The 17,681-nt window shown below is 43.8% G+C and overlaps 1 protein-coding gene across 1 annotated transcript in view; it reads right to left on the reverse strand.

Moving 5' to 3' along the window:
• Positions 1-833: 833 nt before the first annotated feature.
• The window catches only part of pgs1 (phosphatidylglycerophosphate synthase 1), a 104,530-nt gene continuing 87,682 nt past the window's right edge, over positions 834-17,681 (reverse strand). Inside the window, 2 exon segments of the mRNA XM_084322861.1 lie at positions 834-2,481; positions 12,083-12,203. Coding sequence (XP_084178987.1) covers positions 12,084-12,203 — 120 coding nt within the window. The 3' untranslated portion in view covers positions 834-2,481; position 12,083.

The following is a 17,681-nucleotide window of genomic DNA, read 5'->3' on the forward strand; positions in this document are numbered from 1 at the left end:
TGCCCAAGCTTGTTCAGTGTTTGGATGAGCTCAGTATTACCCGTCAATGTTTTTACTGCATAAGGAAGTAGAAGGTGGTTTGTGTTAAAAATGTAAACATGAAAATGTTCCCTACGCTTATCACGATCGGCCATGCTTGCTGAAATAGGGGTGTGGCTCTAATGCAGTCCACTTTAGATGTGGAACAGTGGTTGGCTTATAGACATCCAATAAAATGTTTGTTCATATGGGTGGGTGGAGTCAGATAATAATAATAATTATAGATCTAGACAGCCTTTAAAAGTCATGTCCATGGTGGATCAAATGGGATATCTTTATAAATTGTATCATAAATGTTGTATTTTCATCATATCCAGAGTTACATTTGTAGTCCAGGAGTAGGACACATTCAGTTGCATTATTATCCATGTGATATTGGTAATGGTCATATTGCCTTTTTAAATTAAGATTATGTACCAGGCGAGGATATAAATGTTTTCCTTCATTGTATCTCCATTTGCTCTGGAATGGTAATATTATATGTGGGTTTACTTACACTGGATTCATATGTCCTAGCTTGTTACCTATCAAAGGAGACCAGACACATGCATATAGGCCTTATGGTTCAGGAGCTATCATGATTAATTTGGGGCATGTCATTTCGATACCACACATTTGGAGGAAACTGCTGCATTGCTATCACATATTTTCTAGCAGCAGGGGTGTATACCTTCCCAAAAATCACTATGAAAGTTAGTCCCCCAAGATGGTAGCCATGGCCCAAATTTGGGCCACGATATTGCATGTAATTTGTAAAGCCACACAACATTGTAAAGCAACACACAACAAGGTAACCCAGTCACACTTTTAATCTCAGTTTAAAAACCCTCAGTTCACATCTTCCAGTCATTTACAAAGGTCATTATAAATACAGTAAACGTGGGAAAACGGTAAATGTATTCAGGCTGTGAATGTGTACAGTTCTCAAGGTAAATCTGGTCAATGTGAACATCTACTGGTCAATGTGGGTGGATAACGCTTACCATCCTTTAGCAGTCCTTCACATTTTGGGTCCACTTATAATAGGAACTGTTAAAACACCTGGACTGTTCAGCCCATTTCATAGCTGTCCTCTCTTATTGAGCTGCCTCATGGAGTGATTAGTCTCCTATATATATATATATATATATATATCTATCAATGAATAACTTCTATCGGACCATCCTCATGTCTGCATGTGCAAAGTTTCTTATGGTGATTCCTAGTCTGAGCACAAGCGTAGCTGATATCACTACAGATATTAGCTTATGTAGCTACAAAAAGAATATCGCCATAGAAAATAATCGAATACTGATTTAGTCTTAATGTTAACTGTGTTCGACATCTAAACTGTTGTGCGTAATTCTTGCTATTGAAATGCACATTTACCACAATGTGTGACACTTCCAAAAGCGTATTCACCTCAAGTGTGCCTCAATTACCGCAGGCATGAGCACTGAATTATAAATTACAAGTAAAAAAATAAATAACTAATTTAGATTTACGTGCATAAAAAGGACCAGTACTGATTTCGATCAGAATTGTCGGGCGGTTGCAGCCAATTTCACACTCTGGCGTGTTTGATAACTACTGGCCCAGAAGGCAAGGGAGTTGATATGTAAATACTTTTCGATGAACGTGGTCAGGATGTGCAATCGCATTGCTGTGAACGTGCACCGACAAGTAGTTTTCCACCCACGTTTACCTGTAAAATGTACCACCGCACTGGTTAATGTGTACAATGTATTTAACGAGGTCATGTACACATTTACCACAGGGCTGGTGAACGTATACATTTAAATGGGTTTATTCACCGTTTACCCACATTTACCGCAAGAGATAAACACTGTACAGTTACTGGGATGACTGTATGAGGTGGTACGTAGAGTCGTAAACACAATTACTGCTCCTCAGAACTATCATTAAGGCTCCTTCAGGGATTACAACACTTCACCACACCTGTCTGCCGTCACAGCACTCATTATTTCCAGAACATTCACTCGAGAGCTACTGAAGTACAAAATAGTAATCTTTAGACAAAGTACCAGTTGCCGTCCTATACATGCCAACAGATTCTAGTGGACAGACACACGTGGTACAACGTTATTTGCAATATAAATGTTTTCCAATGCATGTAGTTAATCAAACCACAAAAATAGTAATCCACAGTGCTAGGAAGTTACAGTTAGGAGATCTGGAGTGATTTATGAAGACTCCCTCTTGCCTTCAACGTCGAAAAGGTCTCCTGTGTGCAGGGGCTCGCTGGGACACAAGCGGTGGTGGGGGGAGGGTTATAGCAGTTGCACAGCTCTGGGAGCTGCCTTCCAGTATGGCGGTAATCTCCACAAAGGCCGAGTCCATTGATAGCCAGGAGACCCAACGGATGTCCCGTCTACAAGACTCACACGACGAGAGGACCCCATATGACGTCTGGACCTTCAACATCTGGCTAGAGTTCGCCTCCTGCGTACACATCGAACAACAGACAAAACACATACAACATACTTGACATTTAATTTATATCTTTCTTCAAATAACTTCTATATATGAATTAGTGATAACATAACGTCATGTTCAGCTCTGGATAATATACAGGCCAAAAATATGACTAATTTCACAGTTAAACACTCGCCATGCTCTGAAAAAGAGTGCTCATCATAGTCAAATAACTCGATGTAGGGGACAATGAGATGCAGCTCACTGTGAGGCATATCACTACGGTGCCACTAGAGGGCAGACTAGACCAAAAACTAAATGTGAACCACAACACCTTTTGTTTTGCATTTCATTAGGCTGAGAGGGGTGAGGACACACTGCTCCAACAAGCGGAGACAGTGGCGACCCTGTTTGCACCTCTGGGGACAGAATAGGCCTTTTAGTGTGATGGTGAAAAGGGTTTGGAGGGACTCCAACCTGTTGTCAGTGTTTTCTAACAATAGACTGCCTGTGCTGGTGAGGACATTTCATCCTCTCTTTACCGGCAATGCTATTGTGGGAGTAGAGTTTTTTTTTTCTTTGCTGTAAGATAAAGAGATAAAAGCTGAAAGTACAGTCCGTATGCCAAAACAACAGCTTACCAGCTCTTCTCCCTGGTGGGACGGTGTGACAAAAACAACAATATTCTAACTGGGCCACAGGCTATTCTCAGAAACTCACTCACTTCAAGTGAGTAATGGTTTTGTTTTGACCATCACCAAACACGGCAAAACCATTTTCCATCAACATAAGCAGGGAAAAAAGAATCCTCATCGACTCAAATGTTTTTAGTTGTTGAACGAGGCGTACGCAGGGAAAACATTTGGAAATACAGTTTCACACACACGTTAGTCTGATCGAGCTATCCGATTGGTCCGGAGGCACTCCACGAGTGCTGATAAAAGGGCACTATGACTTCGACCTGGAAATGGATCGTTCCACTTTTGTTGACATTCAGTTTGATACATTGCATCTGTTATATCGTTTAAAAACTATATCAGTTATACTATATAACAGTATAAGCAACACCACCCTCAAGCTTTGCATCTTGTTCATCGGCACGATAACAATGGGTGTCTTGGCAGCAGAGACGCCTGCCAGTTAGTAGGTAGGTTGTGTTTATTCACGATAAAGGTCTGTAAACGTGCGCCTCTGGCTTTAATCCAGCTGCATACGGATTGAACGCTGTGGTGCAACTCCTAACGAAGGCGCTCCGCTCCTGTGAACAGTAGATAGATGCGATGTGTCTGACATCTTCAAATATTTGAACAATGAACAGTACACATTATTTATAGTTGGATAAGATAAGGATAACTTTACTGCCCATGAGGATAAATGACTTTTCACAGGATGACACGGGATAAAAGAAGAAAGGTAAAAGAAAACAAAGGAATAAACCATTTCAATGAACATAAACCACTTGGCTGGTCATGTATATAGATCTCTACCATACAGGTGAGTACAGGGTTATAGTACCATACAGGTGAGTACAGGGTTATAGTAACAGAATTATAGACACAGTGTGTGAGTGTGCAAAGACATTGTGGTTGGTGCAATAATAAAAAATCATTAACAGTTATATATACATAGCTGATGTACAAGGCTACAGAAGGAAATATATACAAACAAAAACTAATTAAAGAGTTGTGTGCAGGTCAGACTGTTTAAAGCCCAACCTCTAGGTTAAACCCTACTGATCAATTATGGGTAGTTTACATCATTGGTATATAATTTCATTATTTATTTTTTTCCATTTGACACCGGAAATGCCACTCTGAAAGAGTTAAAAAGGTCCACGCACGAATAACATGCACGCGCGAATCAAAAAAGCTTATCAAACGCCGACGTCACAACAGGTTAACAGGACAACAGGTGCATATTAATGAGCCGAATCTAAAAGCTTATCAGACGCTAGCACCTAGCACGGCCGTGACGTCACTTCAGGAAACGTATGCCTTATGTCCGTCCGGGTCATAGTACTAGATCAATGGTGGCTCACTCGGTGCATCACAGTTAGCCTATATCTGGCCCTGCAACACCTCAAGCCCCTGGTGCGTGACTCCCTCGACCCCCTGCAGTTTGCATACCAGGCAAACATCGGGGTGGAGGATGCCATCATCTACATGCTCCACAGAGCGTACACGCACCTGGAGAAGCCGCGCAGCTCAGTGAGGATTATGTTCTTTGATTTCTCCAGTGCCTTCAACACCATCCAGCCGTCACTGCTAGCGGAGAAGCTCTCTGCGATGCAGCTGGAGCACGGCTTGGTGGCCTGGATCAAGGACTACCTCACTGAGAGGCCACAGTACGTCAGACTAAAGGACAGTCAGTCTGACGTACTGGTGAGCAACACCGGCGCCCCCCAGGGAACTGTGCTGTCACCCTTCCTCTTCACCCTCTACACCTCAGACTTCTGCCGCAACTCCAGCGGGTGCCACCTGCAGAAGTTCTCAGACGACTCCTCCATCGTAAGCTACATCACCGACGATGATGAGGAGGAGTACAGAGCCCTGGTGGAGAGCTTCGTGGGGTGGAGCGACAGCAACCACCTCCAACTCAACACCAGTAAGACCAAGGAGCTGGTGGTGGACTTCCGGAGGGGCAAGAAGAGGCCCCCCCCGATTCCCATCTCCATCCGAGAGGTGGATGTGGAGATGGTGGACTCATACAAGTTCCTTGGGGTACACCTGAACAATAAACTGGACTGGTCGGACAACACAGAGGCCCTCTACAGGAAGGGACAGAGCAGGCTGTTCTTCCTGAGGAGACTCAGGTCCTTCAATGTGTGCAACAAACTGCTGCAGTCTTTTTACCAGTCTGTTGTGGCCAGCATCCTCTTCTATGCTGTGGCATGCTGGGGAGGCTACATCAACTCAAGGGACACCAACAAGCTCAACAAGCTGGTGAGGAAGGCTAGCTCCGTGGTGGGAGTCGAGCTACCTAGACTTGAGGTGATGGTAGAGAGGGGGATGATAAGGAAGCTGGATGCCATCATGGAGAACCCCTACCACCCTCTCTACGACGAGCTAGTCAAGATGAGAAGCTCGTTCAGCCACAGACTCATCCCCCCCCGACACTCAACTAACCGCCTCGGACAGTCCTTCATACCAGCGGCCATCAGGCTCCACAACAGTGGGCAGCGACTAGCAGCCTCCAGGCCCCACAACAGGGGGCAGCGACAGCGACTGCTACCAGACATTGACCTGGGACTTATAGGAACCCAAGGGGGACAAAGTAGACTACCCTGGTACTTTGATTAATGTATACTCAGTAGATAGTAAATTATAACACTACCTCATGCATACTGCACCTTATGTGACACTGTGAATAATGTGAATATTCCTCAGCTAGTCAGATAGTAAATTATATTGACCATATTGATCAAATTGTTTACACTGCCTGTGTTGTCTTTTACTACCTGTATACTGTGTTGTTTTACTACCTGTAAAACAAGTGGATCAATAAAGGAATATCTTATCTTATCTTATCTCCGCCGTCCCTGCTACACGCAGTCGGGACCACTACACTCACTGACGTTAGCCTATAGCCCGCCGTCCCTGCGGGTGGTTCTCTCCTCTTTGTGTGCCCCCGTCCCCGCGGAGGAGCTTGTGGACTCGACGGCGGCAGCCGCAGGGCGCCCGAGCCCGCAAAGGCTAGTGTTACACGATAGCTATGAGCTAACTAGCGCTGCGGGCTCCGGCGCCCCGCGGCCGCGGCCGCCGCCGTCGAGTCCATGGGCCCCCCGGCAGGGCACCCGTGGGGACGGGTCGGGGTGTACAGAGAGGAGAGAACCATTTTGGGTCGGCCGTTCATGCCGGCCAGCGAGCCGGATGTCGGGATATGTTGTTAGCACAATAGCTACCAAGCTAAGCTATGTTATCTACTAACGTTATAAACACAATATGTGTACAACGACACAATGATTTACATTATTACAAATATGGTAACATGGTTGTGGCTTTTACAAATAGTGGTTAGCTTTAGAGATGGATGGATGGCTATAATCACGGAGCAATAGTGAGGTGAAACAGATACATTTCCATTCGGCTAGTAGTAGCAAGCATATATCTATGGTAGCAAGGCTCTCTGCCTGCCACTAGCTGTGTGACTCAGCGCCCCCTGGTGAGCCCCCTGTTGTCCTGCACCTGTTGTGACGACATTACACGCGCACGTTATGAACCATTGATTAAAATATGCACGTGCGTGGTGATTGTGTTGGGCAGACAAAATGTTTGATTAAAAACGCTAAAACTGGGTCAATTTCAATACTTTTTTTTCCCCTTCTTCATGAAAGCCACTGTTGGCCTAGTCCACATTGTTTATTGAACAAAAATACAACGTGGAGGTTGACCTTTAAGTGAGCAGTGCAGAAATTACCAGAGGTGATGCTGTGTGTGTGTCTTCTATTCTATGCTCTGATCACCGACTTGTCACTCAGGTGGTAGCAACTCATGATAGGGTTACACAGATACCACGTATTCGAGTACCGACCTGATCCAGTCTAGACTCGGACCATTTGTTTGGTGTCGATGAACAAAAAAGATGATACATTCTCAGCAGTCGATGCTGTTATGGACTGCATTTATTTAGTGCTTTTATCCTAAATGCTTTACAACTTATGCTTCGCATTTACCCATTCACACACCGACGGTGGAGGTAACCACTAACCATACATGGTGCCAACCTGCTCATCGGGAGAAGTTAGAGGTTAAGTGTCTTGCTCAAGGACACTTTGACGCGCTGCCAGGAGGAGCCAGAATCAAACCGGGAACCTCCTGATTACCAGATGACGGTTTGGCGCTCTACCTCCCGAGCCACTGTCCCATTGTTCTCCATAGTGGATACCAGGGGTGCAGTCGTAATATGGGCGAAGGCCAAATGCCCGCGCGTGCACGCGCATACATGTTCCCTCGGTTGCGCACAGAACAGATGATATCCTTCCAGTCGGGAGATCAAGCAACCACCCACCACACCTACAGGGCTTGTATTTGGTTGTCGGTATCCTATTATGCAAAGTCTAGGTGATAAGTGCCGGCAGCCGGGGTATACGGCGCGACGAGTCATTTTTGTGTCGTCGCGCCGGCACTTATCACCTAGACTTTGCATAATAATAGGATGTGCGCACGTCGGCCTCAGTGACGAAGCCCAAACGTCGTTTGACCGCGTATGCCCAGCACTGCACCCCTGGTGGATACCCACAGCGCCAGACAGTCGGCCACAAAATCAAAATGTTTTTTTATATATTTATGTATATTTTTCTATAATTACAGAGATATCGTGTGCTTCTATGTGCCAGGAATGCAGAAAATCAAGTCACTATTCTGACATGTTTCTTTGTATTGGATTTTCGCGTTGGGAAAATGATCTGATACATTTGTTTGTGCCTGGTATCAGAGATACCGGGGACCAGTGAGTTATCGGTGTGACTGAGGTTAGGTGCTCACTTTCAGTTTAACTTATTTTCATCCATATCACAATTACAGCAATGTTTTACAAGGTCCCCCATTTAGAGGTAAAATTTGTGGTCAAACGGCAACCTCTAGGCAAAAGAGCCCCGCTTGGTATTGCATTTTGCTTACTTTTGGTGTCTTGGTCTGACGTGTGGGTTGGAGTTTAGTAACTTATTTTACTGTGAATTTCTCCAGATCTCTCTTGGCAGAGCCTGAGGTGTGGCCAGCAATAGCAACCCCTCCCCCTATCCCCACTGAAATACAACCCACACATCAGGCAAAAACAAAGCTCAATACTAAAAGGGGCTCTTTTGCCTAGAGGTCGCTGTTTGACGACATTACAGATTCTACCTTTAAACTCAAATGTATTTCAGATTAACATTATATTAAAGTAATAATCTCAAACTATTTCATATAAATAAATGTCTATTTTGCCAACTGATACACAATAGTGATTCTATCTATAACAAGTTCATTAATGTTTTTGCATTTGCCGTTCTTGGCTGTTCTAAACACTGGTGTCTGGTAGGACATTCGCAGAAAAATCATCTGGCACACAGGAAGTGGTGTGTTTTACATCACCAGCAGCAACAGCAGTTTGTTTGGAATAAATATACTAACTCAGTTGCCCTTTTATAATTTTCAAAATGGAAAGCAAGTCAATACAGTGCAAAACTACAACAACAATGATCACGCATCACCAATAGATGTCACCAAAATAAACTAAAATGAGAATCTTAAGGATTGACACTTTAAATATTTGTAGTATGTCAGACAACAGTGTTTCCCACAGGATTTTCAGAGACTATGGGGGGTGAACCTCCGACCCTCTAGGTGGGTCCGGGGGCATGCCCCCCCGTAATTCTTTTTTGTTGTACATTTTAAAGTTAAATGCATCAATCTGGTGCACTTTGAGAGCAAAATAAAGAGGCTAGATCTATGGTGAACTTTGTGCTCAAAACACAAAATCGACTAGACTAGTGCTTCCCAATCCTCTCCTCGAAGCACCCCAGCCGTTCAATGTATTTGTTAAATTCCACCACCAGCACACCTGATTCAACTTAACTAGCCCTTTATTAGTTGAATCAAGGTGTGCTGGTGGTGGAATTTAACAAATATATGGAACGGCTGGGGTGTCTCGAGGAGAGGTTTGGGAACCACTGGACTAGAGCATACATTTGAGCCATCAAAGAAATTAAACAAAAGTGGTTACCTGTGAAAATAAAAAAGAATAAAAGAAAATAAAAAAATATAGTGGATTACTATTATGACTACTACCACTGCCAATACTACTGATACATCCCTATTGGCACGGGCCGCCACAGTCTAGTAATTAATGGAAAACCCTGGACATTCTGAGCATACAACAACATACAGGTGTCTGCAAGCCAGAAAGATTTATTTGAAATAATCTATGTTCATATGGACTTGAAGGAGCAAGCGATTTACCATTCAATGTACCCCTCCAATTGGAATTCAGCTGTGGTTTTTTCTCTGTAACATGGTTGGTTCAGTGGTTCAACCTATGTAATGCTGTGGCAGCCACTCCCACAAGAACACAAATTCCAAGGCACGCCTATACGTTTTGCCTGTAAAATACCATATAAAGCATATTTGTTCGGACATTGCTTTTCTTTACATTTGACCAAAATCCCAGGGGTCACATCTGAACTGACTTCAGGGCACATCTGAACTGACTTCAAGGCACATCTGAACTGACTTCAAGGCACATCTGAACTGACTTCAAAGCACATCTGAACTGACTTCAGGGCACATCTGAACTGATTTCAAGGCACATCTGAACTGACTTCAGGGCACATCTGAACTGATTTCAAGGCACATCTGAACTGACTTCAAGGCACATCTGAACTGACTTCAAGGCACATCTGAACTGATTTCAAGGCACATCTGAACTGACTTCAAGGCACACCAGTTGAGAACCGCTGGGCTAAATGAGTGTAAGAGTGTCTGGGGTAGAGAACCAGCTCCAAAAACATCATACTCCTACTACAGAGCTGTAGGGACTTTGAGTCACATCATGGATGACATCATGGACAACTACAAGTTTTCCCCTCATTTTCGCCTAGGAAATTAGTTGGCAGAAACAACTGCTAAAGTTATCCACCTGACTTGTGTTTCAATTGGCCTTATAGTCGCTGTATCATTGGACATGCGAAGTGATGAAAGACATGCAAACCGAATAAAAATAAAAACAATATGTTGCTGTCCGCATTTCCAGTCCACTAGGTATCCCTTTGGTTTAATGAAGTTAGTACGGTGTTCAGGTTTCAGAGCATAAGTGAAACCTCTCCCTTTGTTCAACCTATCTCTTCTCCTCATCAGAATAAACAAGTGCTTCCTGAGCCGCTCTAAAATTCCCCCGAAGTAGGTGCACACACTTTTGCACATTACACAAAGTATGTGCTTTAGTGTGTGTGTGCATTTTGGAGTACTTGTGTGTTTACTTGTGACGTGTGGAGTACCCGCTATTGTTCTCGGTTGGCAACAGATCATACGTCTATCTTCTTTCACCTCCTGTCTCAGGTCATGTTAAAACCACCCATTTACCGTCACTATCCAGCACCCAAGCACTTCCTGCTCTGCCTCGGTCTGTCTGCAGCCAAAAATAAAAACCACAAAGAATGCTGGATGACTTCCTTTCAGTCATCATCTGTCTTCGACTGAAAATACAAGCTACCGTTCTAATTTGTAAACATGAAAATACAGGCTACTCTTCAAGTTTGTAGACATGAAAATACAGGCTACTCATCAAGTTTTTAGACATGAAAATACAGGCTACTCTTCAAGTTTGTAAACGTAAATATGAAAAAAAAACAGGCTAGTCTGTACATATGATACTGGTGCTGCATGGGAGGGGGTGTTGGGGTGGTAGAGGAATTTCAATTACACTGACTAAAAGAACTGACATTTTGACCCAGGGTGACCTTTGAACCCAGAGCCATTTGTATTATAAAAGTAGGTGCAAGAAGAGCCAAAACAAACAGTTCAAAAAGTAATCTCCAATTTACTGTCACTGACGCGGCGCCAGGTTTTGTATCTTGTTTTGCATCTTGTTGACATTACGAGTCGAGTTTCCATTTCCTACTGGTAGCTTTGAAAAGAAAGATTTGATCTCGCTCACGAACATCGCTGCCCAAGATAAGAAGAGGCATAGTGTCGACCACTTCCCATCCTTCCGACTCTGCTGATAAACTCACCGATCCCCAACAAGGCCTCATATCTCCACACAAGCTACAAGAACCCCAACCAAAAATGTCATACGATCACCTTAACACCATGGTGAGTCATTTCATGAAAAGTGAATAAGCTGACACATGCCCGCCCGCCCGCCCGCCCCCCTCTCTCTCTTGCATGGTTGATTTGGGTGAGCCTGCCGGGAAGATGAGGATCGGGGCTGAGAATCTGGGACTCGACCGCGATGACTACAGACATTTCTAAGAAACCACAACGTGTTCTACAGAGCAGTTAATTTGACTGTACTGGTGTGTTTCTTCATTACAGTACGTCCTCTACAAGATATTTATTGGGGGGCGGGGGGGCAGTGGATATCAGACGGGGTAAACAGACACCGGTATGTGAAAGCTGGCAGAATCTAAAATCATTGGTAAGTAGGAAATGGGGCTAGGGCTCTAAAAATCCAAACTATCCCTTTAAAAATACCTTCTTTAACCCTACTACAGAGGGTTAACCTTTCACTACCACACTACAGATGGTTTGTAGAGTGGTAGTGAAAGGTTAACCTTCTGTAGTGTGGTAGTGAAAGGTTAACCCGTCTCCTCCTTCATCCACATCCTTTCTTCATGTCTGAAAGTGGACCACCTGGATTTACTCGGCCAGTCTATTTCATGGAAAGAGCAGGTGTTTCCTGCGTTTTGTACTGTATACTCAGTGTATAATACCCAAGAACATGTGTGGTCCTGTGTAACTCAATGGCTTATCGGTCTGAGCAAGGCACTAACGTTCACACAGAGTTAGGGAGCCGATTCCCCGCTGGGGCCACCCATACTGAAAAAGGAAAATGTATGCAGCCATTCCATTGTAAAAGCGTCACATTCCAAAGTCCAGGCATCCCGTTCATTATTGGTGCCGCTATTGTAAAGTAGCTGATGCTAACGTACCTCAGAAGAAGTTCTTGATCAGGGGTGTTACCAGTTTGACCCAAAGCTTCACATGGCGGTCAGGCCGCTGGAACGTAGAGCTGGACACCTCAGTGGACCTCTCGTACAACATCTCCTGCTCCTAGATACAGGAAGGGTTCGGTTTTAAAAAGGTAACAGGTGTGCGTGTCTGTCGGTCTGTTCTTGTATTTCTATCTTGTGTCCCCACAAGGATAGTAAGATGAGTAGAATTCTTCAGAGTTAGGACATTTTATTGGTCCGACTCCTCAGTAGGGTGATATTAAGGGTAAGGACAGGCATTGAGTAAGGAGGCTAAAAGACACATTTTAGCATTTTAGAAATGGCATTTTAGAGCCATCAAGCTACCCTAACGTGATTTATTTCCAAACGAAACAGGCGGGACCTGATGTCAGGAAGGATTTGATTAGATCATTCAAAAGTGGGCATAACGTGACTATAATAAAGCTGGATGCTAGCTAGCTTTGCTATGAATTCCAGGACATGTCATCACATTAACTCATTCAGTGCCAACCACGTAATAATACGTGTTTGCTCGCCAGCGATTGATCGCCAATCACGTAATAATAAGTTTAGATATTTTATTTTAATATTCTATACAGTCTCATGGACCTCTGTGTATCATTGGAACTCATTCTGAGACCTTCTAGGTGGCAGTATCACCTACCATTTGAAACCTTATTTCACACTGTGTTACATTTTATATGGTCCGGGTGGAGAATTTGGACCCGGGCAAGTGAAACGCTTCATTCAAGCAACTTGGAACGCATCCAACACGCTTGATGCATAGTTTGTCCCATTTCATGTCAGGGACCCAATGGACATCAATACTGGAAATCGCGATCAGACAATTGGAATATTCATTTTGGAATACCTCCTAGCAATGGTCTCCAACTACACACCCTTCTGGCCGCCTCAGACCTACTCCTATCCGAGCTCCGGGAGGGTCATCAAGGAGAAGCCGCCTATTCTCAGTCCTTGCCCCACAATGGTGGAATGAACTACCCACCCCAGTTAGAACAGCCGAAACCCATCCAATCTTTCGCCGTCGACTAAAGACGCACTTCTTCAACCATTATCTGAAATATTTTTTTTTAAAAGATATCTAACCCTAACTAACCTTACTGTCATGCATTTGTCCTAATAAACTAATCTACACTGTAGCACTCAACACTTTGATGAACATTGTTACTCAGCTGCGAGTTGTGCCCTTCCTGATGACTTGTCGTACAGAACTTGTAAGTCGCTTTGGATAAAAGCGTCAGCTAAATGACTAAATGTAAATGTAAAGGTAAGGACTATATGACGTCAATCCTAATTTGATCCTAGAATGATTTCACATCGATCGCAACGATCATATGTCACATACTCCAAAACATATGCCGTTGCTGACGATCAGAGCATCACAAAACGACCCCCCCCCCTTTGATGCCTTCATGATGAAACATAATACCTATCATATACCTTTGATTTGGAAATAGTATCGTGTCCAGGCGAGCAACGCGAACAACGCAAAATGCACATAGCGTTCCATAACTCAGCTTCCAGGAATTAGCCCGGATCACTCTGAAACTATACAATATTCACCACGGGATAACACACAAACGTATACATGAACAAATCTTTTTTACATATTGGACTACAAATAGTGCCTGTCAAATGAGCCGGACTATTTTCTCCATAGCTATAATCAGTGGTGCGTTGGTGATTTCATACCTGGTTGCACTGTGTTTTAACACTTTGGATGCCAGCGACGACATATCTAGTTTTATCAGACCCCCCATTTAGTGCCGACGACGCGATTTGTAGTTTTATTTTTTTATTAGCGATCTGGATTCATATTTCATCAACCGAGTCTCCCGTTGGTACAGCAGCCCCTCCAGGAGCTCAGATGGGAAAAAAGCACCCCCTATCGTCTATCCCTGTGTAACTGCAGGTCAGGCGATTAGACTGACCTGGGATCTGTAGATCTGTAGAGGTGGAGCCAACTGGCTCCATTGTGCTGGCGAGCCGTCTGATCAAGAGGGATCTGATCGCGAGACGGAAAGCAGCCTGGAATATATATTTACAGCAGCCAATCAATAAGCGTAATCGATATTTGGAATGGCGACCAGGAATTGGAATAATCTTTTTGGAAAACATCTGATCTAAGGTAAGAAGTCTATGTTACCAGTCTTGGGGTAATCGGAGCTGTATTCACTGAGATAACAGCGTGTCCCTATGTGTGTATGTGTGTGTGTGTGATCTTGAGGAAACGAGAGAATAGATTTTTCAGCCCGCGTCTATAGCGTGCATAAGTACACATATACTATCGATAATCTAGCGTTTATTTAAAAACGATTCATAAATAGGCCGACAAATGACAACGTGTCTAGTGTATTCGAGAATATTCCAATAAATGCCGTTTATGGGGGAATCTTTCAATTTTCAGAAAACTTTCGAGAGAACGATAGCTTTTCGAAATGCTATAAAAAGGATATGAACCGATTAAAAAACAATCCGTTTCCACAATGTTGACTGCAAACAAGTCATTGATAAGCGACGGGCAGATTAGACACATAGCCATAATTTAAAACATAGATTAGGCGTTTTTAACGCTAACATTGAAGTGGATGATGGCATTCAACGGGGTAAAAAGGTAAACAAGGTCGGCACTGATAGTGTTAACACTTTGACTGCCATGAAACGTCTTTTCACGTCATTGCTGGCCATGCTCAAGTTGCCGGGGGACGCTGTACAGCGTCCTTATATCAATATTTCAAAAATCTGCGATCGGATTCATAATGCCCCTCCGCTGGCCTGAGATCCACCAGCAGGACCCACTGAGCTCTCTGGCGGTTCAGGAGCGCCATCTGGTGGCCGATCGGCGCAATCGCCAAACAGGATGTTGAATAGAGGTTGTCCTAGACGACCGTAGTACTTCCGGCGCTCGCTATAGGTCCCGCGACTCTGGCTCGTCACACTACACAGTGATCGATTGCCAATAACTCGATAAACAACATGATTTGGACGTATATACCATTATACAAGCTGGAGATGGACCGGGTAAATTTACATCCCATAATGATAAGATTTCAACTCGACGATGATCGCCCAACGGCGCGCGGAGACTGGGGTGAGTTTCAGCGTGTAACGTTACCGTCTTCGATACTAACTGCTATTATCAACATTTGACCCACATTAGATGATTGGTATAACGCTGCCCACGGAATTATAAACGCCCCCTAGCCCATCCGGTCAACATCAGATGACGTGTAGTAACTTCTAGAAGTACGTCTAGTTGGAATTTTTTATATCGCGCTGATTGCCATAAAACTGTATTGCATCATCAATATAATGCATTTGGGGCTATAGATCACGTTCTGGAGAAAGCTGCAGAAAGAGATGAAAACATACTTATACATTAGACCATACTTTACTATGAATATGTGAATGAAAAAGTTTAACGTTGCTACACAATGAACAATACATATAGGACTTTGAATGGGCCCTAATAATGGCAATGTAGCAATAGAATTTAAAAAGTTATAGCCATGCAAAGAAGGGGTACTTCTCCATAGACAAATAGAGCCGGCAACCTATGGTATATCATTAATTTAACCCAAGGCAACCAAAGTGTTAATGGCGCCACGTGCGCGCGCTCCCGCACATGCGCATAAATGTTCCCTCGCGTGCACACAGACTAAAGACAATGCCTAATTGGCTCTAGGAATGGAATGTAACACATTTCATTCACACGTTTTGTGTGAATGTATCTGAAGACGTATTTGAACACACCTGACGACCTGAGCTATTGTTATGCAAAGTAGCCAGGTGGGTACTTGGCGAGTTGGCGCATCAGTCGAGTGCAGCGCATGCTTCTGCTCACAGAGCCGGTTGCTCGGCATGCAACCCCGTCCCATGGCTATAATATAGAATATACAATAGATCCCCAAAGATCGTGAAATGTCGTGAAAATAGGCAATGGAAAGCTGGCCCTAGAGAGCAGAGATGGGGACAGGCTATGGCGCTGAATGAGTTACATTTACATTACATTTACATTTTGTCATTTAGTTGACGCTTTTATCCAAAGCGACTTACAAGTTTTGTACAACAAGACAGCAGGAAGGGTACAACTCTATCAGCTGAGTAACAATGTTCATCAAAGTGTTGAGTGCTATAGTGTTGGTTAGTATATTAGGACATGACAGTCACACATCACAGAAGTGCATGACAGTAAGGTTAGTTAGGGTTAGATTAAAAAAAAAAGGTCAGATGATTGAAGAAGTGCGTCTTTAGACAACGGCAAAAGATTGGACGGGTTTCGGCTGTCCTAACTGTGGTGGGGAGTTCGTTCCACCATTGTGGGGCAAGGACCGAGAATAGGAGACTTCTCTTTGATGACCCTCCCGGAGCTCGGATAGGAGTAGGTCTGCGGCGGCCAGAGGATGCAGAGCATAGGAGTCTTGAGGGTGTGTAGTTAGAGACCATTGACCGGAGGTAGTCGGGAGCCGTTCCCTTTGCCGCACGATATGCCAGGTCGATGGCCTTGAAGCAGATTTGAGCGGCCATGGGGAGTCAGTGCAGGTCCCTGAGAAGTGGGGTGACATGGGCTGACTTCGGTAGGTTTGAGATCAGGCAGGCCGCTGCGTTCTGAATGAGTTGAAGAGGCTTGGTGACAGTGGTTAAAGTACAGGAATGATATTATCAGTTCTCTGTACTAGCCACTAAACCTATGACGTTCAGTGTTTCCCCTACCATTGCCTTGGCGGCCCGCCCCGCTAAAGGGACCCCCCGCCCCCCCTGATTTTTTATTTTTTTTTATAAATGTATTTTTTTATAATTTTTGTTTAGTTTTGTTTGCTTTAATCACAGTAACGTTGGCGAGCTAGCTGAATTATACATAAATCGGTTTTCATATAAATCAATCTTCACTAAGACTTTAAAACGGTGGTGCGGCACTGCTCTACGGTATGGATTTTGACTATACCTTGTAACCGGTAGAGTAGCTCTAAAATAGCAATGACGTCATGTAACCACAGCGACTATTTCAATCGCATTTGCCCCTAAAAATAGATAGAATTAGTCATAGATAATAGATATGTGCAAACTGGAAAAAGTTATTTAGGAGGCTTCGCGCAGTGGGCGTGTCAACACGCAATTGTCATTTCATAATAAACACATATCACCGCGGCGCACAGCAAGTTTCAATTTCAGTTCCTGGCATTTTTAACCAGTGGAGAAAGGTAAGAGATGTCCCTATCGTTTTTCTTATATGAATTATTCTACGTTAATAAAACATACCTGGTGATCAACTACAGTTTGCTGTAAACATTATGATATGCGTGTAGTGTTATGATAACGACGGCTGCAGCGGGAGCCGGTGTTCTACAAAATTCTACTCTTCCTCGAATTCTGCTGCCAGCGCTCCTGCGCTTGCGCACGCATGCGCATGACCCACAATCGTTCACTACAATATTCTGCCACCTTGCTGACGAACGTCATGTTGAGTCTTGTTGATATATCTTAAACAATATCTTAAACATATGTTTTTCATTGCACCTTTTGAACTGTATAAGCATATAATATTTGCATGTAATTG

Source organism: Notolepis coatsorum (assembly GCF_963971535.1).
Source record: "Notolepis coatsorum genome assembly, chromosome: 10".
NCBI lineage: Eukaryota > Metazoa > Chordata > Actinopteri > Aulopiformes > Paralepididae > Notolepis > Notolepis coatsorum.